The sequence below is a fragment of the Bombus vosnesenskii genome, unplaced genomic scaffold (assembly GCF_011952255.1).
Source record: "Bombus vosnesenskii isolate JDL3184/JDL3185 unplaced genomic scaffold, Bvos_JDL3184-5_v1.1 scf7180000013607, whole genome shotgun sequence".
In the NCBI taxonomy this organism is placed as follows: Eukaryota; Metazoa; Arthropoda; class Insecta; order Hymenoptera; family Apidae; genus Bombus; species Bombus vosnesenskii.
The window spans coordinates 382,502-409,199 of NW_022883146.1; the positions used below are offsets into that span (position 1 = coordinate 382,502).

At 35.9% G+C, this 26,698-nt stretch overlaps 3 protein-coding genes and 1 long non-coding RNA gene across 7 annotated transcripts; 1 reads left to right on the forward strand and 3 right to left on the reverse strand.

The window, feature by feature from the left end:
* Nucleotides 1-79: 79 nt before the first annotated feature.
* On the reverse strand, nucleotides 80-2,095 carry LOC117238785 (ester hydrolase C11orf54 homolog). Its single transcript, XM_033503970.1, has 7 exons — nucleotides 1,797-2,095; nucleotides 1,616-1,721; nucleotides 1,437-1,535; nucleotides 1,192-1,367; nucleotides 845-1,106; nucleotides 601-767; nucleotides 80-449 (listed from the first exon to the last, which is right to left on the reverse strand). The coding sequence occupies exons 2-7, from the start codon at nucleotides 1,692-1,694 to the stop codon at nucleotides 276-278; spliced, it is 957 nt and encodes a 318-aa protein (XP_033359861.1). The 5' UTR covers nucleotides 1,695-1,721; nucleotides 1,797-2,095; the 3' UTR covers nucleotides 80-275.
* A 1,329-nt stretch (nucleotides 2,096-3,424) lies between these two features.
* LOC117238779 lies at nucleotides 3,425-22,014 on the forward strand. Of its 2 annotated transcripts, XM_033503961.1 has the most exons (15): nucleotides 4,475-4,636; nucleotides 8,056-8,323; nucleotides 11,599-11,696; nucleotides 12,441-12,593; nucleotides 15,917-16,042; nucleotides 16,431-16,670; nucleotides 16,903-17,031; nucleotides 17,107-17,236; nucleotides 17,621-17,743; nucleotides 17,810-17,899; nucleotides 17,972-18,095; nucleotides 18,181-18,399; nucleotides 18,489-18,580; nucleotides 18,642-18,771; nucleotides 18,892-22,014. In XM_033503961.1, exons 1-15 carry the CDS (start codon nucleotides 4,617-4,619, stop codon nucleotides 20,922-20,924), a joined length of 3,975 nt encoding a protein of 1,324 aa, XP_033359852.1. In that variant the 5' UTR covers nucleotides 4,475-4,616; the 3' UTR covers nucleotides 20,925-22,014. The 2 variants fall into 2 exon arrangements, with proteins under 2 accessions (XP_033359851.1, XP_033359852.1); XM_033503960.1 differs by lacking the exon at nucleotides 4,475-4,636 and adding an exon at nucleotides 3,425-3,529 and having other exon boundaries at nucleotides 18,642-19,166.
* Nucleotides 6,397-7,319, reverse strand: LOC117238787. The gene is made up of 2 exons (XR_004494264.1): nucleotides 7,093-7,319; nucleotides 6,397-6,897 (listed from the first exon to the last, which is right to left on the reverse strand). It is a non-coding gene; the product is annotated as an uncharacterized LOC117238787 (long non-coding RNA).
* Nucleotides 22,015-22,087: 73 nt separating the features above from the next.
* Nucleotides 22,088-26,634, reverse strand: LOC117238775 (ankyrin repeat and zinc finger domain-containing protein 1-like). Of its 3 annotated transcripts, XM_033503953.1 has the most exons (14): nucleotides 26,617-26,634; nucleotides 26,070-26,449; nucleotides 25,835-25,975; nucleotides 25,292-25,498; nucleotides 24,912-25,216; nucleotides 24,673-24,787; nucleotides 24,458-24,603; nucleotides 24,168-24,393; nucleotides 23,826-24,095; nucleotides 23,545-23,748; nucleotides 23,192-23,468; nucleotides 22,968-23,109; nucleotides 22,714-22,887; nucleotides 22,088-22,640 (listed from the first exon to the last, which is right to left on the reverse strand). In XM_033503953.1, the coding sequence occupies exons 3-14, from the start codon at nucleotides 25,932-25,934 to the stop codon at nucleotides 22,467-22,469; spliced, it is 2,340 nt and encodes a 779-aa protein (XP_033359844.1). In that variant the 5' UTR covers nucleotides 25,935-25,975; nucleotides 26,070-26,449; nucleotides 26,617-26,634; the 3' UTR covers nucleotides 22,088-22,466. The 3 variants fall into 3 exon arrangements, with proteins under 3 accessions (XP_033359844.1, XP_033359843.1, XP_033359845.1); XM_033503952.1 differs by lacking the exon at nucleotides 26,617-26,634 and having other exon boundaries at nucleotides 26,070-26,522; XM_033503954.1 differs by lacking the exons at nucleotides 25,835-25,975; nucleotides 26,070-26,449; nucleotides 26,617-26,634 and adding an exon at nucleotides 25,611-25,633.
* Between the last annotated feature and the right edge of the window lie 64 nt (nucleotides 26,635-26,698).

Genomic DNA, 26,698 nt, shown 5'->3' on the forward strand with positions numbered 1-26,698 from the left:
ATAATTATGTAACTTAATACAAATAACTGGAATCTATATTTTTTGTTAAATGAATTATGATATTGAAGGAGCCTGTAGATACATTCATACACCTTATAGATTTATTTCAGTGATTATTTTTATTATGATAGTAAAATAATTTGAAAAATATATTTTTCCTTTCGAATAATTTGAATTATATAGTTAGAAAAGAAATATGTTCATAAGATTATTATACCATAAACATTTATGCATCACTTTTTAGACAAAATGTATATACAATTATATAACAGCAATTAATCCTTTCCAAACTGAATACCAGTTAGTGGTTTATCTACACGGTAAAGTGTAGTACCCAAGTTGAAATATCCCAAGTATTCAATAGTTTCCGGTGTTGTATCAATATGATAATGTCCACCTTCTCCGTGATGGGAAAAGCTATGGAAATGCTGAACACGAAGATCTAAATCCTAAAATTACAATTCATACGCGATATAATGTGAAACAATACACATAATAGATTAAATAAGATTTTAGATCATTTATTATCAATATTAAAATGAAGTTTAGATACTTTATCCTGTAACTATAAAACATCTACTTTTATATAACTTTACTTACACTTTCAGAACTGACAAATGTACCAACAGCTATTAGGGGTGTTGACATATTATAGAAGTGTAACCAATTATTAAGTTGTGCTTCCGTCTTTAATGGAGTTTTTGAGAAGTCTGCCATAACGTGCTGTTTAACTTTTCCATCTTTCATTAAAAACGTTCCTCCTAATCCTATAATTGTACAAATTTAATACAAAAATTTAATTGCATCCATCACAAGTATATTTATTAATAATAGAATTTCTTACCAACAAGATTATTTGGATAATGCAGAGCAATTGCTTTTTGCATAGATGCAATAAAATCATCATTTCCAGTACGTCTTGTAGCATGGACTTTTAAAACTTTACCTGGTTTCCCTCCAGTAACAAACAAATTAGCTAATAAAGCGAGTCTTGTTTCAGTATTAGGTAATGTTTGAAGCACACAATTTCCATTTGTTGTATTGACAGATGAAATACGAGTTTCATTTTGCACACTGGATGGTGAAACACTTAAATTCATTATAAGCTAGAAGAAAGTAAATTATTTATCAAGGAAATAATTAAATTGAATATGTAAATTTATAATTAAGAATTTACTGTAATTGTTATACCTCACAATTGGAATTTAGATATGGCCATGGACCAGCTCCTGCTCCAACAACAAAAGAATCTTTGTATTGTAAGTGATTCAAAAGTTGTTGGATGTCATATAATTTATTTTTTTGTACAGTAGGAAGAAGAAATGCTGGTCCACCAATTTCTAGTAATGTTGGGTTGCCAGCTAATCCTGAATATTCAATTTCATATATTAATTTAAAATAATACAAAGGTATTTAATATTTAAAATATTAGTTACCTGGCGCAGCAAGTGTGAAAGGTTCTTTCGTTAAATCTGGACAATCAACAACTTCTACTTCTACATCCGCGAAATTTTTAATCAATCCTTCTTTTAAGACTATTAAAAAAAATATGTGTATTTATATTACATTACAAAATCTTTTTATAAATAGAGATTATATTTCAGTTATGAATTACCATCTTTTATTTCATCAAGAGAAGGAACATGTAGGTCTCTTTTTACTATGGTAAGTTCATTGGGATTTAAAGTAGTCATAATCGATATATTGATATATAAAATTACCTAAAAGTTTGTTTTTACGATATTAGTATAAATTTGTAATAATTCAAATATAAGTAAAAATATAGTTGAAGTTACCTGTAAATAAGAACTGAATTAAAGAGAGTAAATGAAAGAAACGTAGTACGTATATAAGATCTTGAATGTAGTTCGTCAAGCGAAACTTGATTTATCTAATCATGTGTTTGAACATGACCTTTTATTTCATAAGAGTGTAATAAATCAGTTCCTTACATATACATATATATATTCAATTATAATAATTCCTATACGGAATCTCCGTTATAGAGATATGTAGAATAATTTATAGTTATGTTCAATATAACGTGTATTTCTTAATATGTAAAAATATTGGCGAAAGATTTACATGACATTACCACTGCCGAATCAAAAAAATAATTTTTGAAGTTTTTATAAGAATAAAAAGCTGTTATGTTTCACCAAATTCGGATATTAATGAATTAAACAATTTAAAACAAATAATATAGTAATAAGGCAGAAGTAGATCTATGGAATATTTGTCAAATTTTTTAGAAAATTATATAACTAAATTATATTGAAGATAATAAGTATAGGGAAGTTCCATACAGTCTTGTATTTTTATTGAAGATGAAAATAAGTGCGAGCAAAAAAGATAAATGAAGTTTACAAAGAGAAAATGTCAAGTACAAAACAGATAAGATAGCAAAATTGTCGATTGACGTCAAAAACTTTCGTGTTATAAATTACTTATAGTTTCCTTCAGAGATGGCAACACAATGCAGTTTTATTGGAGTATTGAAATATTCGCATGTGTCAAACAACGAAATCTAAATAAAAATTCATTAAATGATATTGATATTTGTTTATGAGTTCTCGTATCGATAATTACAATATTATATTTCAAATCAATCCTGCAGTTTATGCACTTTTATGTATACAAATAGAAAAATGTGTTACAAACTTCTTAAAATATTTCTATGCATGATGTTCCGATGCATATGCTAAGTAAGTAAGTAAGATTTTTAATAGTTATATTAATAGAATTGGAAGTTTGGGAATGAGGAGTACTATATTTTTTTATTTTCTACTACATTACAGATAAATTGGATTTGCAAGAGAATTTATAATTTAACTTGTGTCAGCCTTATGTCGAAGGGATCCGATGTAAAAGTCAGAAAAGAGGGTTGGAACACGTTGGTGTTCGGTAGGGTTGTCGTGGATGCGCATTGGACGTCGAAGGAGTCTATCGTGTATCAGCTAACGTTCCTGGATCACATCGTCAGTATGCGGTCGCGCATTCCATGCGGAAGCACCTGTTTGTTCTTTCGGCTTCTACATCGGCTTTTTAATCTCAAATCACGTCGAATACTTCTCATCGTGTTTACTTATAATTTAATACAATCACCAAATATTTAAAAATCAGGAACAGAAGAAAAAATCATAGAGAATATTTATATTCAAAATCTTTGAATTAAGATCGAAGTAAGAGAACAATCGAAAAGAAAAGAGAGGGTGAGAGAAAAAGAAAAGTACCAAAATATTTCGATCAAAAAATCCTTAAATATTATTAAATGCTTAAAAGGAAGATTAAAGAATTAACAGAATAGTTCTGAAAATTATCCATTGTGATCAAAGGAGAGAAAGAATTATTAGATACGATCGGTGTAACCGAATAACGAACAAAATACAGGTACAAAGTACCGTTGAGCGGGAAGAGGAAGCGAAAACTGAAAGAAAGAGCGAAGGAGACGAGGATAGTTTTAACCACGAGAGAGGAACGTCCTCGTGACTTCAACCACGTGTCTCCCGTGGTCCTCGTTTAAACACGCGTAAGAGCAATTTTCTCTATTGACGTACACCGGTTGTTCGTGGTTGCTCGTACTGATGGATACTCTTGTTTCTTTGTCACGGATCTATTCACGAATAGGAACCGGCATGCGATCTTTTTAAAATCAAATGTCTATTTAATTTTTTTCGTATGTATCTTCCTTCGATGTTAATGTAATCATTTACCCCGTTCACATTCTCCTTCCCCTTTATCACTGTAGCATGCAATTAACCTGTGTTGTTATATTCTAGCCAAATTCTAAAATTTTGCATGCTGCGGATCAAACTGTACCTCGTTAATGTCTGTGAAATAATTGTTCCTATTTCCTTCTATCTGTTCTTTCTCACAATTCTTGAGTTTCGCAAAATTCTTGCAGCTATAATATTTTTTTAATTGTAATGTAAAACCGCCACAAAACGGCCATTATTTTGTATTCCTAGATTCAAAGATCACTTGTTAGTTACTCCGCTTACGAGTCAAATTTCGGATGAATCTAAATTTCTTCCGAGAACAAAATCAAATTTAAGTTGATTATATCGAATTCTATTTACTTCTTCCGATGTGACATAAATCACAGGCAAAAAGTTACTTGATATATTTTTCCCGCGAGTCTGCCGAGTTTTCCCTAGTATCAGAATTCATTCATTAAAAAAGAAAAGAAAAAGAAGACAAAAAAGGAAGAGAGGAAGGAGGAAGGATAACAATGATTTTCCCCATTAACGGCACGGGATTCCGTGGAAATGCGTAATGTGACGACGATCGATCGAATTGATAGAAATGGAGGAGAATCTTGTGAATCCGAAATGAAAAAAAACGATAGCATTTAGTCGTGCATACAAGATAGCGGAGCGCAACGTATGTACGTAAGATTGCAGCTCGTAGATTATTTGTAGTCGTTGCCATTGAGATGGTTTGATAGTAGCCCCTTCCCCGCGTACCTTTATATCGAGACTGAATGGACAGAGAGAGCAGCCTCCTCTATGAGATAATACGCCTGGTTGTACCTAAGTCATTCAGGCCCGAAGTCGGATCCATCGAATCGCGAGAGATCGCGCGAGGTGAGGGTGGACACCGTGGCCCCTGCAGTCATGCTCACCATACAAAACGAGTGAGTATATCGGTTTGCATGCGATTGAGTAGCTACACGATACTTTGGCTGCATCGATGCATCTGTGGATATCTTCCACTATCGTGCTTTTACCTCCTCTAGCTTTTCAGAAATCGCTGCCGTACCGATGCTTCCTGCTTCGAGCTTTTGATCATGGTTTCAGGGGTCATCGGTCGATTCGTGACTTTTCAACAGTTACCAAGCTTATGCAGCCGAGGAATAAGCAAATATTCTCTGGCTAAATCGAGAACAGCAGACTTCCCCTTGACGATTTCTTGTCCAAACTTTTCACTCCCGTAATTTCCTTCGTTTTATTTTTATACGCGTCGTTGTTCATGCTTGCTAAACGAATTTACTTTTCACTTATCTAAAAGTTTGGTACTCCACGTACTTAATATCCAAGCATATGCACTTTAAGAAAATTCCACTTGTTAATTTCGACTTTCCCCTTTCGCAGAGGGGAATCTTCTTTTTACACGAAATAAAGCAGCGTCGCCTAGCTCAATGCATTCATCTACTCTTTAAACTTCCTTTCAGTGATGGAAGAATCATACTCGTCTACCTTCTTTGTTGATGGATTTATGGTTTCGTGGTGATTATGCGGTTTAGCGATAGACCTCATAAACCAGTACGTGGAAAGCCTCAGAAGTAACCGATTACGTGGCTTTGCGATTATACGATTTTCGATAAGTTAGTTCCTTCATAACCGGTATATCGAATAACGATATTTCAACCCAGCCATTTACCGATAATCCTACTTTTTTTTTACAGGTTCCCATAAAATCTAGCAAATCCTTATTCTAAGTTGTACATCTATTCTGGCCTTTTAATCTCCGTCACTCGACAAATTTCACGTAAATCATGGATCCATTTAGAGTCATTCATATGTTTTGAAGTTTTAGTAGAGTGTAAATCGTTTCACGAGGTTTCGCTTATAGCGTAACACGACATATGCAATTATAAAGGTGCGGTTCCGAGTAGATACCGTGATGTGGTTCTTCGAGTCGACGTGGATTCCCTTTACATCGTGTGTAGTAACATGGCAATAAACCACTACAGTAACGGTGCATAATCTAATGGTGGGTTGCCTCCTACGACAAGTATGGGACAGGCTTGCACCATGCCTCCCTGCGGTTCATTAATTGCAGCTTGCTCTCTCGACTAGCATGGCGTTATTCCGATCGTCCAAGCGACAACAACAACTAGGGGTTGGAAGGGAAAGCCTCGTTACACGTATCTGCAACATGTCTACATTCTCGAAGGAAACCTGTAGGAGGCTATGAGCTTTCTTTGTTACGGATCCCTTTTATTCTTCCAGTTTCTTCCTCGATGAGGACGTTGATCGACCGTCGTGTCTGATAATAATAATTCATGCGTGGATCGAGTTTCCTCCACTTCGATTCTGCTTTGCACAATGCATGGGAGTCTTTATATTGGAATTCGCCCGAATTCATGAAAGATTCCAAACTATGTTACAGGTTACTATGCAAAATTTATAGTAGAAGCAATCTACGACGAGAGCAGTTCACAAGATTGCTTCCCACATTCTTCCCTCGCTTTATGCGATCGTTTTTCTCTGTTTAACGTACAGTTTGACATATTTTCTTTGAGGCACAGCACCTATTCCTGGCATCGAAGTTTTTGTTCTCCATTAAACATATATCTAATACATGTACAGGTGAATTTGTCTTTCTCCTGGTCTCTTGAGCCTCGTTGCTGTCCTGTGTCAATAAGTGCTTCGCGTGATGCTTTCGTATTTGTTCGAATTAATACTCAATTCACTTGCAGTCGTTTGCAGGAATATGTATTGTGAAGTATTGCTTAAGATGCTGGATAATAGCTCGTCTATAAATTTTTACACCGACGAGCTTTTTGTTAGAAGAAATTTTGCGAAAGAGACAAGCCTGTGACCTTTTCCATGGTCCATTTGACTCGAATCATCCTTATCGTTATTTCCGGAAATTAAAGAAACTGCAGAGAGTGTAATAACAGTATTGTGGAAGCTTTCCACCCTTAAAGATTTGATTTCACGGCAGTTAGTTTCATTGTGTGCAAAGTTTAGAGAAAGAAAAGGGTCTTATGGTCTTAAACTTACTTGGCTGTTGTGAGACTATTACCTTGTATTCAGAGAACAACAGGCAATGCGCGTCAGCGACGATCATTTTGTTCAGGCTGCGGTTTACGGAAGTCAGCTGTAAGCAATGTTTCTCTGTTGCTGTTCTATCGCGCGTTCTTCGATGGTTAAACGTTGTTTCCCGATCCTGCGAATTAATTGAATCGAAAGATGCATCGAACTGGAAAAGCAAACCGGAGGGGAAGAGAAGCTTTAATGCACATCCCGTGTTTTCATACTGAACTATCGTTCGTAGCCTGCGTTTCGCAGCGAAGAAGATAAAAACAAATCGCCGCGATTGCAAGCATTTGGTTAGAGATCAAAAAGGTGGGAGTAGACTTACTAATTTGTGTCTGACGGTATACTTGTGACAATCAGTCTACTATTCAACCGTTCGTTCGATCCTCTCCTTAGACGCTTGATTTTCTTTCATGATGTACAGAGGAAAGACACGTGTATCAAAGGAGTCGCTCGTGCACGCCGATGTCAAAGGCTTCCTTTCTTCTCGAGGCCATCCCCGTTCATTATTCGTTTGCTCGATTATTTAGTTTCCCTAGCGAATTAGGAGGAAACAAAGGTAGCCTGTGGCATTGAAAAGTCATCAAAAGATGCATATATCGTAATCGAGCGTTAAAAGGACACGACACGAACGACATGTATATTTTTATGCATAGGCAAAGAAATAATTTGGAAAAATAAATTGATATAAATTCGTACAGGATAAAACATCGATATGTGATAGTTCGATAGTCAAAAGCTCAACGGATACAGTGACATTTTGTCAGCCATTAAATTCGTGGCCTCGTATCGAATTATACACGAGCGCAAGAGTAGTGTATAACGTTGCACGCGCACGCTGGTGTAGAACTACTCGTAATCTACTCTCACAGGTTAGCTCTTGTGTGTCGTGTAGTTGAGCGTAAATAGTCTTCTTTTAATGTAGTTAAGTGTAAAATAGCTTGCATAGTTTAATTACAATACTTGCCCCGCTTGCAGCGCGTACACGCACGCTCACTTACACAACCATCGTTTCGTGTTCAAAAACGTTTCAATGCGTATATGCATGTTCTGCACCTGCCATTAACCAAGGCGTTATACCATCAACGATGCTCCTTTAGACGAAAAATCGAATATCGTGCGTGACATGGGAAGGCATCACGGAATTTTTAATTGATATTTTTCATTAGTATTGTTCTAATGAAACGCACTATGCTGTCTGTCGTAGTTACTGTATTGTTGTGACCACGATCAAAGTAAATGACTCGCTTTCGGCTAGGAATTCAGGGAAACGGTGAAATTATTTCAGCATGTCACCGCGTAATGGCTCGTGCGTGGCGGAAGTAAGCTCGGTGAGGAGTCTCTCGTCGGACGATGTCTCGGCGACGAAGACGAACCGAAAGAAGTCCTGCTGGACACGTGCCACGAATCCGGCTCATCGCCGTGGACGACGAATTCAACTGCTACAAATGCTGGCGCTACCATTCATACCGATCCTAGCGTTGATCGTTCAGACAGCTAACACCCTCCATGACATTCTGATCTATCGGCAGGAGGTCTCTGACATTGAAACGCAGGTAATCTAGGGGCTAGATGTTTCTTAAACCAAATATTTTATTCGCACCGTGGATTAGTTTTCTAAACTTTCGTAACTGTTTTTTCAATTCACCTTAAGTTTTTCTAAATTCATCCGAGATTTAAGATCACGTAAATTTATGGATCGGAAAGTAGCATTTCTTAACATTCGTTTTTTCTCGGAATACACATAGTGGCGTAGTATTACATACGATTAATGGTAATAATCGATCAACGAACTATCCAACAGTAACGAAGGAGTGAGTAAATATGCACCACACCTACGTACTCATTCTTTCAAGCGTGGTCGATGCATTCTACATCCATTTCTTCAATTGTTCCAACAAAAAAGGCATATAAGTCATGATAACGTATCGGTTTGCAAACCCTTTGCCTATAATTTACAATGATTTTTAATACCTTTATAGCGGAGTAACTTCCCAAAAATCGATTACACACACTTGTTAAATTGGAGACATAAATTGCGTGGCACTGCATGTTGCACGACTGGGGATGACTGTCAACTGTTATTTATCGTGATTCCAAGGATTCCATGCGTTTATCAAAAATGGTCGGAAATATTTTTCGGTGTGGGGTTATCTACACTGAAAAATATCGGATATACAACTGTTCTGTTTACACGAAAAATACGATGTAATTTAGGAAAATTTTATCTCTATTCCCTGGTATTCTATCCGCCATACCGCGTTGCGCTCCTTCTAAACGGATAAGAGTCTCCTTACTGCAGAGGACGATTATCAAATCGGTATAAATCCTTTTATGGTTGACCCCGATTCTTCATTTTCCGGCTCAGTACCTTCTTTAATACATATTCGTTTTCCTTAATGCCGGCCACGCTAAATTTTAACGAGACTCATTGCCAGTTCTACAAACATGAAACGCGGTAATATTCAATTTTTGGCGTTAATATTTGTTCGATAGCGAGTTCAATAATCACGCCATGGGTTACACTGGTTGATTACCAATGCTCGTAATCGATACTTGAGTTTCTAATCAATCTGTTTTTTAAAGCGATTCTTTCGATTGGCATGTTGTTGGTAAATTAAAACGGTGCACAGTAACGAATATTGCGCGTCGAAGCTGGTGTTTCTCTCTCAATATACTGATCGGCGAGAGAACATATCCAGAGGCATGATCGCCTTCTCAGGGGGAATTAAAATGCGTTAATAAGTTTTTTTATGGTACGATCGGTGACAGTGTTCTTTAGGAAAGGATACTTTTTCGTTCCGATTCGTTAGTCGTCAATATCGATCTATCGATTACGTACCATCAACGATGATATTTTCTATTGTGATGTAAATAACTAGCAATAGCCCATTCTATCATAACACAATACATTGGTCATCAACAAGGGTACATAGGTATTGTTTCATGGTGCATCGAGTTTTTCACAATGGTTCTTCATACAGAACCGTATTGTTACCAGTAAACGATCGATCCACGAAAATGGAATTCCAGTTAATGGAGGAGTCAACAACTCTTTTACTCTTTTATTTCGTCACAACTATAAAAACATATGGCGTGCAATCTTTTCGAAACAGACCCGAAAAATTATTTGAACTTTCCTCCCCTTTTTCGAGTTTCGATTCTTGTCTTCCATGAAATCAAAAATCTTGTCAACAGAGAAGCCGATCGTTACATAAGTAATCGATAATGGTTAATTAAAGATACGATTTTCATTTCGTAAAATATTATATGCTGACAAATAATTTTCATACAATACCCGTCTTTGTATCGTGAGACTTTAAATATGCGTTTGCTGTAGATCGGCATAAAATATTTTTTCATAGTTCCGTGATTTTTAGTTCACATGCCAGTCGATACTATACATAATCTAGATACATGCCGATTAAGATCCACGCCGTACGCAGTGAACATGTCAATTCTACCCTTAGCTATCGTCGAAAAAATTTCCATACTAGAATGAAGTAGCCTCGCCTGGTTCTTGGATGATCATTATTGTAGCGTAGTACTGGACAAGTTGACGAAGAAGGAGAGTGGTAGATCCGATCGAAATTTATCGAAACGGGGTGTAGTCTCAAGTGCACCGTTCGATCTTGAGTTATTTGTTTGACGAGCACGGTGGCGTGGCATGAGGAAAGGCAGAAAAGAATGGACGCATTCTCCTCCTTGCTTGTCCTCGTCCCTATCTTCATCGTTCCCAGTGTTTGCTGTCGTCCTGCTAAGCGTGTCGAGAGTTTTATACTCGTTCGCGTTGCCGCTCTGCCACGCCCTCCATAATTAAAACCTATAGGAAAACCGAAGAGAACGAATTTCATTTGCCTTTTAAAGTCATCGCCCTTTTCTTATACTTTATTGATAAAAATTAAATTGTTTATGATACCACGGAATGATTAAATTTGTTTACGGAGAGATCATTTTTTTGTATAACGACCTCAATTTCACTTTTAGAAGTGCGTATTATAGAAGAGAGAAGCTTTCGGAATTTTTAATAATTTCGCAACTTTTAATCCACGATGGAGATTATCGTGACGGAGATTCAGTATTCAGTCAATACAGTCGGAGAACGTCTGTTGTCGCGATTAATTCTGACGTACTGGCTATAAAACGTTAGTATACCAGACGTGCAAACCTGACATTATTTCGTTCGAATTTCCCCCATTCTCGATGAACGAATGTGTCAACAACACTCTGTACATTATTGAAAATTGTTAGATGGCACTGAAAATGATAAAGATTAAATTAATTTTAGAGACTCATCGACTATTCATTATTATGCATTAATCGAGAAATTCCAACGTCCATTCGTTTTATAATGTCGCTTCTTCGTATCCTGAAATGTGAAAAAGAGGCGGTATTTCACCATCATTTTTTGCGATGCTTTATCACGACAGCCGATCTATAATTGCTGAAATGCTGTATGAAACGTAGAAGCGTCGCAAGTATAACAGAAGGCCATTTAGGTACTTAGAAGTTCGAGTGACCAGACAATGTGTACCTAAGAGGTATTCACTCGCCCTATTCTGTCCACTTTGTCCTTCCCTTACGATTAGTTTCATCTCCTTCCGGAAGTTTCACGAGCTCGGCGGCAACATTGACAAGGCTTTGGTCTTCATGCATTTTGATATTTTAATTGTTCAGCGATATAGTTACGGTAATACACTAGGTAATAATTTTTAAGAGGATATTTGGTCCTCGATGTTGTCACATGTTTGCAACTTCTTCTAATAATTTGTTTATTTTTTATTCTTTTCTTGTCAAACGTTGATTGATTATGGTTCTTAACTTTTTACAGGTAACAATCGCCACAGACTTAGGGAAGGTTGTCACGCGGATGCAGCTCGAAAGATCTGAGGTTGCATTCTTTATTTACACTAATGGCAGCACTCTAAGGTATTATCATGCAGCCTGTTATTAAGCTTTCTCTTGAATCAATATCAAAGATATACGATTCGAATTTGTGTCGCAAAGTATCATACGAAATGCATTAGATTCGTACACGATGCTGTACAATCGTTTTACTGTTCACCAGAAGCCTTTAAGATCGCTTGATCTTTCGGTATACGTGACTTAGTGACAAAAGCTATTTGTCCAAAGAGGAGGAACCCTTTAACGTACAGGCCAATGAAAACAGATGAGCAAGCAGGATATCCTCTAATCAAGGCACCACAGACGCGATACACTTTTCTTAGCATTTCGAGAAAACAGTCGCTCCACAGAATGCGAAAACAGTCTTCGACCTAAATAGTTTCCAATCGAAATAAAGATTCACGCCAGGGGAATTATAACGAGTACAGAAATCACATGAGATTAATCTAAACGATTTTCTAAATCTTAATTTGCTTTCGATTTGTACTTATTGGTATTCGTAAATTCAAGGTTTCAGCGATTAGAGTCGCATGATCGGTGAAACGTGACATATTGACCTGACCCTTCCGCTTCGATTCTTTGATAGAACTGAGGGAAACTCTGTAAAATATTAACGAAATTTCCCTGGTAAAAATAATTCCATAATCCTTCAGGAACGTCTCGGCTTTGTGAATGGCAACGCGAACTAAAACAAATAAATAACCACAGCCTCTCCGCCAATTTATCGACGCAGTACTAATACGCCATGGTCTCTTGCGTCTGTTGAAGGTCGAACTTGACGCAGAGGTTCGCCATAACCGATCAAGCTCTTCATAACATGACTACGTGGCCCCTGGTCTCGGTACCGAGGGATGAGAGCAAGACGCAAACCTATGACGTGGTCAGCAAAGAGGCCTTCCAAGCACGCCTCGAGGATTTCAGGTAAGGAATCGATTAGCAAATACTCGACACCGGCCCTCTTTACTCCAGACAGAATCCACGTGCATCACTAATGACGTCAGAAGATCCGTTATGTGTCTAATGGCTTTTACCTGAATTACCATAACTTCCTTGACGTAATCGATTAAACAATAACGATTTTCTTCATCCTTGGCTTCAACATCTCTTTTGGCAACCACTGCTAAATTAAGCTGTTGGAAATTTAAAGCGGAGGATCTGATTTAGTCATTCGCGATGTGTCAAAGGGGAAGATTATTTTAAAGCTGATAGCAAGATAAAAAGGATTTAATGGGAGTATACTCGCGTCTTAGCAATAGTCTTTGTCTTAGCAACATATGATTATATGGAAAGTTACGGCGCAATCCTCTATTCCCTCCGGTCTCCGTTCCGACACTTGTTGAATTTCCATTCAACCTCGAAGTGGACAATTTTCCTCTTCCGCGTACCTCTCCTTGCAGCTCGATAATATAAGAACTTCCTTTTTCGATATCCGATCAATCCAGTATTTTGCTTTTAACGCTCGTAAATTTTCATTTCTATTATAATCTACGATATATGCAACAATAATTAGTACTCATTAGCAAAAATAGAATTGAAGAAATTTTAATAATATTAATAATTTAGACACGATACATGAAACATGATGCGATAAAAATAGCGATATTTTAACGTTAATATCGCGTGTATATACATAAAAGAAGAAAAAATGCTGATACATCAAGCGATACGAAATTTCACCAATCGATCATATTTCCCCTGTTCGTGTCGCATAGAATATTAGGGTATTAAAATTATTCTACACCTACAAATACAGCATGTGATATTACAATAGTAGATATTACTCGATCATCTAATTAGAAGGGGAGAGCCAAAAGGTGCGGCAAAGATAATCCGCATGGTGTGGAACGTATGGTAAAACGGTGTATGCTTTTATAATAGCACCGTCGTGTCGCATTTGTCTTGGTATATCGATCGATTATAAAAATACGTAACCAGGATCCAGTTTTTCCAAGACCGAGTCTAAGACGAGCGATCGCTACATCTCGACGAAAAAAGCAAATAAGCATTCCATTATCGAAAATTTATTAACTTTCGTTTTCTTCGAACTATCGTGTCATCGATATCTATGTTAAGGTTGCCAAGATACAAAAATAAGATTACATCTCACTGCATCTCAACGGAAACACGATGAAATGACATTAATATGCGAATACAAGAATATTTACAGAAGACATGTTTTTCATTCTGTCGAACTGAAAACGACGGGAGGCTCCGTTACTGGGTACCCGATAAATCGATAAAAGCCCAAGAGTCAAAGTATCCGTTATGAATAATTTCCACCCGTAGTTCCCAAAATTGATTTGTTATACAAAGGCATGAAAACTCGTGAAATTTGAATAAAGATTGGTCTACGATATCTTCTTACAAAATATCGAGAAGAGATTAAGGAAAAAATTAGATTTAGAGCCTTAGTAATAACACATTACTAATCTATCCCACGAACGATACTAATTAAGGGCGTCATATTTCCCGTATAAATTATGTAGGATGACGTGTTAATGTAGTGGAAATTTCCCATTCTACGTGACCGCAAATGTACATTGTTCTCATGTAACAATTTTCGAAGCTCGTTAATAACCGACAGATATTATATCAACCCTTATTTATTTCATTTTCCATCTACCTTCATTGTACAAACAATTTCTGTTACAAATTCTTGTCGAATATTAAAAAAAAAAATACACTTTCCGACATTTTGTATAAAAAATTCTCTAGGACCCGAAAGAGAGTTTCGATTAAGGAACAAACTAATCGAAGAATATGAAGGATTTTGATTTCTTGCAGTACCAAAACGGTTTCTAGGCATCTAGAAATCGGATTCTAGGCATTCTTGTATAGGAAATTCTCCATTGATCGACTCGAGGGTTTGTGGTTTTCGCGTTGGCTATTACACGAACATATGTCAGATAATAGAACGCATTTCTGTCAGCGGGAGCACCGGTAACAAGCTGCTAACAATCCTTTTCTTTTGCCAGCGAAGATATTATGTGGCTGACAAAGATGACGAGGAGGAAAAGGATCCGTGTTAACTCGATTTCATCGAAGACGAAATGACACAGTTCGATTCTCGATGTTCTATTAATCTTCGGCTTGTCGATCCATCAGTTGTCAACCGAATTAATTAGGATAGCTATTTAAGTGATTATTTTCAATGTACTAACTAGCTTCTATCGTCATGGCTAGTCTCATCTCGACCAATTAACGATCTAATGACATTTGTTTCATACTGCATCCGTGCAACGGAGGCTACAACATGTAATTGAACTATCGACAACTTCTGAAACAACAATTAGTCGCATAATTTGCAGTGATTGTTAAATGCTGTTGGGTATTAATTAAGGAAAGTGTGCAAACTGAAAAATTCTTGCTAATCGTAAATATTAGAACCCTTACTTGTTTCATTTATTGGAAAACTCAAACAAATTGTACTTTATTTAGTACCTCACATTACCTAAAGGGTAATGGTACTTTTAGGAGTTGAAACAGATGGCTAAATCTAAATTCTCAAAATCTTGATTTGCGTTACCATACCTATAACAGGCAGTCTAAGTACTCACTCGTTTAGAATACTAATGTTTAAGAAAGTTTGAGGTTTGTACCCCGTATAGTGAATGTTCGCGTCTCATTAAAATGTCAAATGAGAATAACACACAAGTACGGAGCTGTAATAAATTGGCTCAAAGAAATCGTACGTCATTTTTCCTCTTTCGCTCCTCGGCCTTCTCTGTCGAACTACCTTTATGAGCAATGGATGAGGTTGTCACACATGAGCGCGTGACCGCCCATTTGGAGCAGTAGACAATATTTTTAGACCCCTCTGCCCACCTCCCTCTTTCCACTTCTCCTCTGCTTTCTCTTTGCCGTTCTATGACTATCATGTCTCTGACTAAAAGCCCACTTCGATACAACGAATACCTCCACTATCTGTCGACTCGATTCAACTTTCCTCTGCCACGTATCTCTCCTTAACAAGAATCTCTGTTCAGAGTTTCGTTCCCATTCATTACTCATGATAGTCGTACATTCTACTATGCCTAATGAATTGAGAGAAAAGCAGGGAATTCTATGAAAGAGAAAATATTGTCCAGCAATAAAAGAATTCGGAAAATCGATACAACCCCTACTTGTTAGGTTTCATCCTTAAAGCGTCTATAAGAAACGATGGATACACCATCATTCAATTTCTAACCTATGGATAGTGAGAGTTAGCCGAGTCTGAGTACAAAGTTTTGTTCATTTCTCAGGCAGAAGATAAGTTCAGAAGAGAGCAGCATTACCGAAGTGATGGCGTGGTATACGAGCGTGAACGCGGCGATGTTAGACCATCTGACTAATCAGATCAAAGAGACGGATAATAGTGGAGTTTGGAGGTAAAGAAAAAATTTTATCGTTGACATTATCGTAAAACACACCGAGCACGTGTACGTCACATACACATTTCTCGTAAAATATCAATATTATTACATTTCTTTAGTAACATGAGACAGAAAGTATAAGGGGAGGGTAGATAACTTCAGGATTCAGTTAAGTAAATCAATTTTTCAGTTAACAGAAAGAAAGTTTATAAAAGTGGGATAGAGAGTTATAAAGTACATCGAGTTTCTCGAAGCTTTTCGAAAATAAAAATCAATTTTAAAGTTCGTAACATAGTAAAATTTGTCTTTTTTCCTTCTTATATATGTATATATGTTGACGATTCAAGAATTACGTAAAAAATATTTGAATTCGTGCAATTGGACATATCTCGGCACATTTCAGGTATCTGATTGCTTTTAAAAATTTGCTGAAGAGTATTGAGAGCTTGGGTATTTCTTCCGTGTACGGAATCAATTACTTTGGACGTGGAACCCTTGTGGGGGACAATTACGTCAGCTACGTTCGCCACGATATTCTTGGACGTGATCTCCTCTCTGGATCTCTCACATACGTGCCTTCTCTCAAACATTTTTACGCCGAACTCACCAACTCCATGTCAGACTATGGAAGAATTAAATCTAGGTATGCAACGACCATATTAAGAAAACTATTTAAAAGAGCAAAAAAAAAGAGAGAGAGAGGGAAGAGGCTTTTTAAGTCTAGGCAAACTTTCGACTTGTCGAACAGCTAGAAAAGACTTTCAAAATATAAGCGTAACTTCTATAATAGAATGAATGAGTGAAAAGTTGGAGCGTCGGCGTATAAAATGCATGAAATAAGGGAGAAAGGTTTGTTTGGAAAACATACATTACAGACGAGATGAAATCCTCCAGAACCAGAAGAGGAAACCGAGTGTTGATGATGCTATCGCTTATTTCGATTCAATGGCTACTTATGTGGATGAGCTGCGTAAACTTCAACGAGAATTACGTCACATGATCCGGTAAATCTTTATAAGAGTAATGGAAAAATATAGTTTTTATATGATAACTTGAATAGTGTAATTGTAATTGAACAGGGATTATGTGAATTCAACTTTACAAGATGCGAGTAACAAAGAAGTTGCTGGGATAGCTATACTCGCACTAGTATTGGTCGTTTCTCCTATCATTATAATGCTAGTACGTAATGCGGTTGCGACGATACAAGTAAGTAAATACACATATTTACTTGATATAGTATTTATATAATTGATTCCTTTCATAATTGTAATGTAATTAGGTTTAAACTTCAATTTATTTATCTGCTTGTAACGTTTGGAAATATTCAATGTTCCAAGCGAAAGAAGTATTTTATTGGCTGCAGCATCGACAATTCCAATTAAGTGATGTGTACTTCTGTTCCTTTCAATCGAATACCGATACAACGGTATAATTCTTTTACTTCGCAATATAGCAAGATAATGAAAATTAAAGACTTTCATCACCGCTTGATCTCATTTTTTTTAATCCTCACCGCCATTAACGATTCTAATGGGTGATAAACCGATTCCGTATGCGTTGGTAATTAGATGTTTCGTTGGAATATTTTAGATGTACGCAGCCAATTTAGCGCAAAAGGCTCGGGAACTGAAGCAGGAAAAAGGGAAGAGTGACACGTTGCTTTTTCAAATGTTGCCTCCTAGCGTCGCACAACAATTGAAGCAAACTCAACAGGTAATTAATAATTGCGTTTGAAAAATATTACGTTGTTGATATACAAACGTTTCCTTTGTTCCGCAGGTTCCAGCGGAATATTACGAAGCAGTAACCGTATACTTCAGCGATATTGTTGGGTTCACAGAAATTGCTGCGGAGAATACTCCCTTAGAGGTAAAATTCTTCCCTACCATGTATAAAATTATCCTCGATTTATCTGTACTTTAAATTATTACGCTTTTCCAGGTTGTCACTTTTCTAAATTCGATCTACAAGTTATTCGATGCGCGTATCGAATGTTACGACGTGTACAAAGTTGAAACTATTGGCGATTCATATATGGTCGCCTCTGGCTTGCCTGTTAGAAATGGTGAAATCCTTTCCTACACAAGTTTGTTGTTTAAATTCTACTTATTATAATATAATAAAAAAATTTATGACACGAAATTTTAAAGGGGACAAACACGTATCTGAAATAGCGACAATGGCCCTCGATCTTCTAGCAGCTTCATCGGTATTTCAAGTACCAAAGCGGCCCGGTGAACGTCTTCAAATACGAAGCGGTGCTCATACAGGACCCGTAGTTGCTGGAATCGTGGGAAGCAAAATGCCCCGTTATTGTCTCTTCGGGGATACTGTGAATACGGCCAGTCGTATGGAATCAACTGGGGAAGGTATCTCATCAAGTTCCTTATTTTCTTTTTGGTATTAAACGCATATTTTTCTACAACTTAATTTTAATTTTCATTTGTTTTATACGAAGCGCTACGAATACATATTAGCCTAGAAATGAAAAAAGCTTTGGATGCGGTAGGAGGTTTCAAAATCGCACATCGCGGTTTGGTAGATGTCAAGGTAGATATTTTATGTAAAATTTATAATCGGACAACGCCCTTGAATGAAATTAATTTCGTAGGGGAAGGGATTAATGGATACGTACTGGCTGGAATGCAAAGACGGCGGAATCGCACGGGCAGCGGAATTAGATCTGCCCTCGTTCTTCGAAGATGTGCGACCAGTTTTCATACGCCGTTTACGCGAAGAGGGTACCCTTTGATGCGAACCGTATTCCCGACGGGACCTCTGGTACCTGAACCGACCACCTACTCCTTACATCCGTCTTTCGCAACCCAACCTTATCGACCACTTAAAGAAACCCACTCAAGGTCGTAAGAACCGACTGTCTCATCCGAATCTTCATATTACTCCCGTGAAACCACCACCTCAATCGCAGTCCAGTATCGAGTCTCAGGACTCCGTGACATACGAAGGAACTCAATCAACGACACCTTGCCCACCGAGTTATTCTCCTGCGAGTCAACGAAGTCGTTATTCTCAACCGAATCTACCCACTCTTCTGATATCCCACGACAAAAGATCCGGAGGTTCGGCCGACCGCCGTATAAGAATGTCTCAACCTACGTTGAACTTGAGCTTCAGCGGTATCAACTTTGTCGGAATGAATCGTAGCTCTAGATTGTCTTACACAAGTCTTAAAGCAGCTTCCGGGGATAATAGTATTAATGAAGAAGAGAGATTATCAGCACGAAGCGCGCCGTTCGGCGGAGGAAGCTCGAGAGGAAGCTTAACGATGGATCAAGGTACCTCGAGATTGTCTCAACCGGACGTAACAAGATTTATCTTGCGTCAGGATGTACCAGGGAAACGAGATCGCCTTTCTCAATCCACTTTAGTTATCGGTGATTACCATCCTGGTCGTGGTCAACAGAGATTATCTCAACCTTGCCTAAGTACAGGGAAAGATCTCAATTTACCCACAATGGTTTTCCATTCTCCCTCTCCACCGCCTACCAAGCATAAAAGATTTTCTCCTGCCATACACGCTAGCCAGAGGGATCGCCTGTCGCAGTTGGACATTGGTGCTAAATATAGGAACTTCAAGGAGTCGGCTGTGACGAAATTTAATCGAGATAGATTTTCAATACCGGAACTAGAGACGCAAAACGATCTTAGATTAATAGCAGGCACGCCGAAGCAAAGATTTAGTTTGGACAGTCAACTGACACGTAATCAGGATGTGACTCGGTCCAGACTATTACCGATAGCTAGTTCACCTATCAGTGAACACCAGCAACCTAAGATCGACGAACAAGTAGGAATTCCTGGAGGTAAACTCAAAAGTCCCGCTAGAGAAGGCCTTGGAAGTGTACTTGTGGCAAGCACAACTCCGATCCTACCATCAAGCGAAAGACAATTATTATCAGCTGAATTAAATAAAATAACGACTGCAATTGCTTCGACACCACCAGCTACAACACAACAGAAGAGTCAGACGACGCTTAGGACAAGCAAACTTCACAGATCAGTCTCACCGATTCCTAACAGGGAAAGAATGTCGGTGCCCGAAATAAGGAATTCGAGTCTGCGTCGATTGCTTGATCCGCCAACAAGGCAAAGACACAGTATTACAGGCAATCTGAGGCAGAGTATAATTTCTCCGATCAAACCTCTCGACTTTGGCAGAAAGTCACCGAAACATTTATTCGAGGAGGCTCTGGAAAGATTTCGCAAGGATGAGAAAGAAGAAAATCGGAAGAACGAAATTTCGAATTCGGAAGCTCTTATCGATATTGTTGATGAACCTAAACATATTCAGAAACATTACTCGTACACGTACGAAACAGATGACAATTCCTCGATACTTGGAAAGATAAGCATGTCCGCGATACCGAAGAAGAAGTATTTAGAAAGTAATTTTGATGAAAACGAACAGGTAATCACTACGGTGATAGAAACAGACGTACCAATGATTATAGCCAATCCAAAGTACGTGAAGAAATCGTCTTTCTCGAGCGAGACCCCGAAGTGGATTAGAAAGTATTTAGAAAGTGAAAGTCCAAAAGTAGGAAGAAAGACGACGAGCAACAAAGAAAAGTCTAACAGAAGAAATAGTCGAAGGAAAAGCTCTTTGGAATCGGTGGAAGGCGAGAAAATTACAGATAAAGTTCGTTCGAAGTCGGTGAGTAGCGGTGAAAGGAGTCCGATGCTGAAGAACACCGGCATACAGTCCGAATTGAAGAACATGAAGAACACGTACGTAAGAATTCTCCCCTCGAATAAAATTCAAGAGAACAAGTATGAAGTAAAGGTAGATAACAACTGGATCGATGGAAATATTCAGGGACTGTATGGCGATGAATGCGACGATACGGATTCCGATGATTCCACGTCCATTTAAATTGAACTAACGATACTAATCATAACGATAGAATAGATAAAACAAGAAAATTTTATCCAACTAATCTATGACATTTATAAATTGATGCAGTGAGAGATTAACAAAAATTTCGTATTCTGTACTTAAACCATTCAAACGGTATCGATTTTATGAAAATTAATATTTTCAGTAGTTACCAATCAAAGACCATTTTAATAGGTAACAGTTTGATTAGCCTAAAGCACATTTTGAGAACGAAATAACGAAAACTGACATGCTGATCTCAAATATTTTCCCATATTGTTATTTACACCATGAACTAATAATTGCGACCGATAGAAATCAACTGGAAAAAGATTTATATTTATGAAGACAACTTTTGGATTTCTATGTATTATTTTCATTCGAATCAAAGAGTGTTGTTTCTATCCGAATAAAATTAAGATAACTTGTAAATAGTTGAATTATATTCAATCATGCTTACTACAAAATGCATAGCTAACAAATTTTAGAGGAATTCCAAACACCGGTTTCTATTTTATTTTCGTTATTCATAATTCGTGTCTAAAACATAAAAGTTTTTAACGCTTACTGCTGTGAATGAAAAGTCAATGAAAGCATATTCTAGCTACTGTTAGCACGTCAGATACATAAACCGTATGAAATGTACATTTTCTCGTCAATATACCACCGATATTAAATTCCCACGATTTTACAGTATGAGTGTTGGAAAATTTATATTTTCTTTTTTTTCTATACTAGTCAACAATGAGACTCACGTGTGAATGCCATCTCAAATTCCTATTAAATTTCAACCTTATAAAAATAATCCAAATGGCTCGTTCTTCGCATGAACGTTACATTATATATTGATATGTACTGCAATGTTATGATATTATAATGGTAAAACGTAATCGATGTAATGTTATAATATCGTAAACTCGGAATGAATGTAATATTGCGGTCATGAATGTGAAAATTAGTTACTGTTTATCGTAAACATAAAATGTTAGTTCTTTATGTATGTCATTTAGTATATAATTAAAAATGTTATACCAAAGATGTAACCAAAGTGAAAAGTATATAAAATGTATTTAATTTTTAACAAATATGAGTTCGGCATATCTGATATTTTCAAAAAGGAAGATGAATGAAATTCATGAATTATAAAATATTTCATCATATTCTTGCTAAAATCCATATATTATTATAAAAATTCCTGTACGTACATCAAGTGGCATTTTATAATCTCTTCCCAAAACTTGAAACATACATGCAAGAAATTTTATCTGAACAACACAATAAATATGCATCACGTGTATTGCAGAACATACAATACTCTAAATTTACATATCCATATTATTTTGAACACAGAGTGCCTAAATTTTGATCATTATATTATGATTATTCAATTATTTTTTCGTTATTGAAAGAAGTATACATACATTTAAATCTAATCCTTTATAAGAAATACGTCATTTTCGTAACCTGTACTTGATAAAAAAATAAAGCTAGATCGTGAAAACGTACATAAATTGCGGTTTCAAATACAAAAAAGAGCCATCAGATAACAACTTTGTTGTGAAGGCGATGTTCCTTTAGGCACGGCATAGAACAGAAACGATTGGAATTATACTCAAAAGGCACTTGACCTGCCATATTCACACCACATTGAAAGCATCGTGAAATTATGGTGCATCCTTGGTTTAAAATACGTTGCTCTGCAGCCAAAGCTCTCTGTGATAGAAACGTTTAACGATTTAATTTATTAGTACTAAATAGCTGTACAATTAATCTTTAAAATATGTACCTTTTCTCTGTCACTAAGACTAAGATATTTTTGCTTTGTATCTTCTTCTTGTTTTTTAAGTTCAAATTCTTTTCTCTTCAATTTATCTTTCTCCCGTTTTATTTTTCTTTGTTGTCTCTTTTTTTCTAATTCCTCTTGTTCTATTTCATCAGTAAGTGGGCCAGGTATTTGAGACTTTATAACAAACACATATAATTTTATACGTAATAATAACATCTTAATAAATGAAATATAGAGAAATATATAGTAAATACTTTGCTATAATTGAACTTGTCAGGATAAGCGCCCATAAATCTTCTAAAAGTATTTCTGGTTTCCTTATCATTTGCCGCAGCATATGGTGTTTGTAGCTTCTTATTTTTATTGCAAGGATCTGATCCAATTTCTAGTAATTGCCTAAAACAGGTAAACTTGATAAAAATTTTGTGAAACAAAACAATAGTTACATCAGCATACTAATTTCTAACTACTAATATACCACACTAATTTCAAGTGTCCACCCAAAGCTGCTACATGTAACATCGTATTACCATCTTCATTAGCATCATTTACCAATTTCTTCACATCATCTTTGTTTACAATTGAATTAAAATCTACAGTTACGTCCTCTTGATTTTGTTCTTCCAACTCCACAAACTTTTTTACTTGAATTACGAGATCATTAATTACAGATGATAATAATTCATCATCACCTAATTTACATGCAGACCATAATTTAACTTTAGCATTGGTTAAAGTTTCGTTCAGTACGCATTCTGAAAATGCAAGTATTTTTATATATGTAAAAAGATATGATCATTAAAAGAACATAATATATATACATGTATTCACCATCTTTTTTCGTCTTTTTCTTCTGACGACGAGCTTTTTTATTCTTCATATATCTTGGCACAGTATCTTGAAAGGCGAGTAAATTTTCATTAAATTCTATTTCCAATTCTTGTTCAATTAATGAAACATCCATTGGAATATTAGAAGTTCCTGTTTGATCCAATTCTGATTCCGAAGACGATCGTGCTAACCTAGCAATGATATCTGTAATACAAGATCAAATGAAAATTCAATTAATTATTTAATTGTATCTCATATTCGAAATATTTTAATTTTCGTACCGGGTAAAGGGCGACATGGACTTTTTCTTGGTTTTGCTCTATCTATATGAGATCGAGAATTCTTATGTTGTCTTTCGGGAGATGCTTGAGCGGGAATTTTATTCTTATCGCTATCTTGTGGATTACGTACGTTATTGGTAGCATTAGAATCATACTCTACATCCTCTATTTTCTCCGGAATTTCGCTAGATACATCAGCTTTTGAAACTTTTTTTCTAAGAGGTTGTCGTGGTGAAATAGGAAAAGAATCTGTAAAATCAGATGCAGAGCCTGTAACATACATCATTAGTAAGATAAACATGAATATATTTTAATATTTGAAACACAGTGTCAAAATCATACCATAAATTTCCATGGAACTTAAAATGTCATACACTCTTTTAACTTCACTAAATGTTGCTCTACGAGTAGGAAAAGGTAGTGGCCTCAATCTTAAGTCATTCTTATCTAAAGGTGGATTTTTTCCTCCAAATAATACAGTACGATTATATGGACCAACTGCTCTATACAAAATTAGAGAGGAATTACTGATATGAGATGACCATGATTCAAGTATATCTTGCACATGCTGAAAATAAATAGTTAATGAATATGATGAAAATAGTCCCTATCTAAATTTACTATCTATATACCTGAAGGAGAGATGCTTCATTATAACGACGTAAACTAGCTCCAGCACTCTTTGGATGATTAGCTGTTGTACGTGAACTTTGAGCAAAGCCCTGTTTTGCGCGTACTGTATAAGAATGAAATGTTTTGTGCACAATAGGTTCTCCATCTAAAGCAGGTAGATACTTCTTTATAATTCCGGTATATAAAATATTTCTTTATATATTAAAACTAATACCTTGAAACACAGCTGCAGCAAAATGTCCTCCACCAATCATGATAACAGTCCATGTTGTTTTTCTCCCACTGTCCAGTGCCTGAGCAATCATCTCATTGTCTACCTCTGGAATTTCCTAAAATGTAATTGCATCTCTCCTGATCTGGCAAGTATAGACACGCCAAGTGATTCTAACAAAGTAGATCAAATTACAGAATAATATCATAGACAAGCATGTCTATTACTATAAATAAACAGACCTTCTTATTGTGAAGTAAGCATCTATATATACTAAATATATTTCCATCATCATTCTCAAAAAAAACTTTTGAATGACGATTTGCAGTGACTAATAAAGCCTCAACTTTTTTCTCTTTGATAATGTCATCACAATATTCTGTATCAGAACTATCAGAAACTGACTCTGTATTTTTTCCTTTTTTTTCAATTTTCTTATTTTTAATGGAGATTTTACTTTCACAATGACCAGATCCTGTTTCTGAGGCATATGTCTCATCTTCATTTTCAGATTCTACATCACTTCCAGATAAACTCGAAACATTGCCTACAATGTTAACAACGATATGTTTTTCATAGTATACATTAAGTATACAAAAAAAGCTAAGTTCTTTGGTAATACCTTCATCAGCTAAAAGATTAAATTTATCTTCATTAATAGGTCTTAATCCATTCAAACGCTGTTTTAAATTATACCGGTGCCAATCTAACTTATAATGCAGTCTTTGTTGTGCTTTGTCTTCAAATATAGTATTACAAAATGAACAACTTAAGGAATCTGATACAACTAAATCATCAAGTTGACTTATCATTCTCTCACTTCCTGAAACTAATATAATAGTGCTTTTAACTTCACTTCATAAATTCGTCTATTATATTATCAATAATATCGTTCTTAATCATTTGCAATTTTCGAATTCGTAGAAAGAAAATGCTTTAACCTTAGAAACATATGGTTTCTATATATCTGAAAATTCTGAAACATCAATCAACTCGAATGACGTAATTAAACAGGGAATAAACAAAATAGTTAAAGTGATTAATAGATATCCTTAGCTTTAAAAAATATAAATAAAAATTTTAATAGTAAGTATCCACATACAAACAAAAATTCGTAACAAATAGCATTTAAATAAAAATAGATATATATCCTAAGCTTAATTACCAGATGACGATCGCGATTGCATACATTGTGCAACTTTAATACCCTTTGTGATTCTGTTAAAGTCTTCCTGGTTGTATATTTTAAATATTTGATGATCCATTATCTACGTTATCTAAACTTCTAATCAAAGACGATATAAGCCTGAAAAAATGAAGCACAATCACCGATAAAATAAAGAAAAAGATATAATAAACTTTAATTTGAAATAAAAAATAACAAGAAAATTTCTGATTACCCAATAATGTAATAGGAGAATCACAACGTTCCACTCACGGTCGCATAAACCGTGGTTCTACTATCTTTTCTACGTATATTATATGTATAATTCACTTCACGATAATTAGACATCAAAATCGAACTATGCAGTTTGATACCCGATGTCACTCAGTAATTAGTTACACTTATGTTAATGTCACTAACTTTTTCATCCAAAAAGAAAATAGTTTGATTGAAGTAAAATTTTAATATTATAAATAGGATATACACTTTCAGATTTAAATACTAATCACACTGTATTTTAATTCAGTCATGATAGGTAGAAAATTACATCATCGAATATATTATCTCTTGTACATATGTTGTAATCAATGTAGTGTTTAAATAACTGCTGGAAATCTAAAAATGTAATTGAAAAATACTAGTTATTAAATATAGACGGATTCTATTACAATTTGGATAATATCACGATAACACAAAGTATAGAACAAAGGAATAGAGGCCCCTTATTATTTTACCATCATTCTCAGTATTATCGACTCAATATACAACAAATAAGAACTTACCAACAAATGATATATGTAATATAATTTCTGAGTGACAGAGAATCGTTAACAGTTTCGAGAATTGTCAACAGATAGTGCTACA

Excerpts from the sequence above, each read along its gene's own strand:
- LOC117238785 (XM_033503970.1), bottom strand. The coding sequence starts at position 1,694 with ATGACTACTTTAAATCCCAATGAACTTACCATAGTAAAAAGAGACCTA. Across the intron at positions 1,536-1,615 it reads TCTTGATGAAATAAAAGATG|TCTTAAAAGAAGGATTGATT; the intron begins GTAATTCATAAC and ends TTTTTTTAATAG. Across the intron at positions 1,107-1,191 it reads ATCTAAATTCCAATTGTGAG|CTTATAATGAATTTAAGTGT; the intron begins GTATAACAATTA and ends ACTTTCTTCTAG.
- LOC117238779 (XM_033503961.1), top strand. The coding sequence starts at position 4,617 with ATGCTCACCATACAAAACGA. Across the intron at positions 17,900-17,971 it reads CGGAGAATACTCCCTTAGAG|GTTGTCACTTTTCTAAATTC; the intron begins GTAAAATTCTTC and ends ACGCTTTTCCAG. Across the intron at positions 18,772-18,891 it reads ACGCCGTTTACGCGAAGAGG|GTCGTAAGAACCGACTGTCT; the intron begins GTACCCTTTGAT and ends AACCCACTCAAG.
- LOC117238775 (XM_033503953.1), bottom strand. The coding sequence starts at position 25,934 with ATGGATCATCAAATATTTAAAATATACAACCAGGAAGACTTTAACAGA. Across the intron at positions 23,110-23,191 it reads GGACACTTGAAATTAGTGTG|GCAATTACTAGAAATTGGAT; the intron begins GTATATTAGTAG and ends TACCTGTTTTAG. Across the intron at positions 22,641-22,713 it reads GTCTTAGTGACAGAGAAAAG|AGAGCTTTGGCTGCAGAGCA; the intron begins GTACATATTTTA and ends TTTCTATCACAG.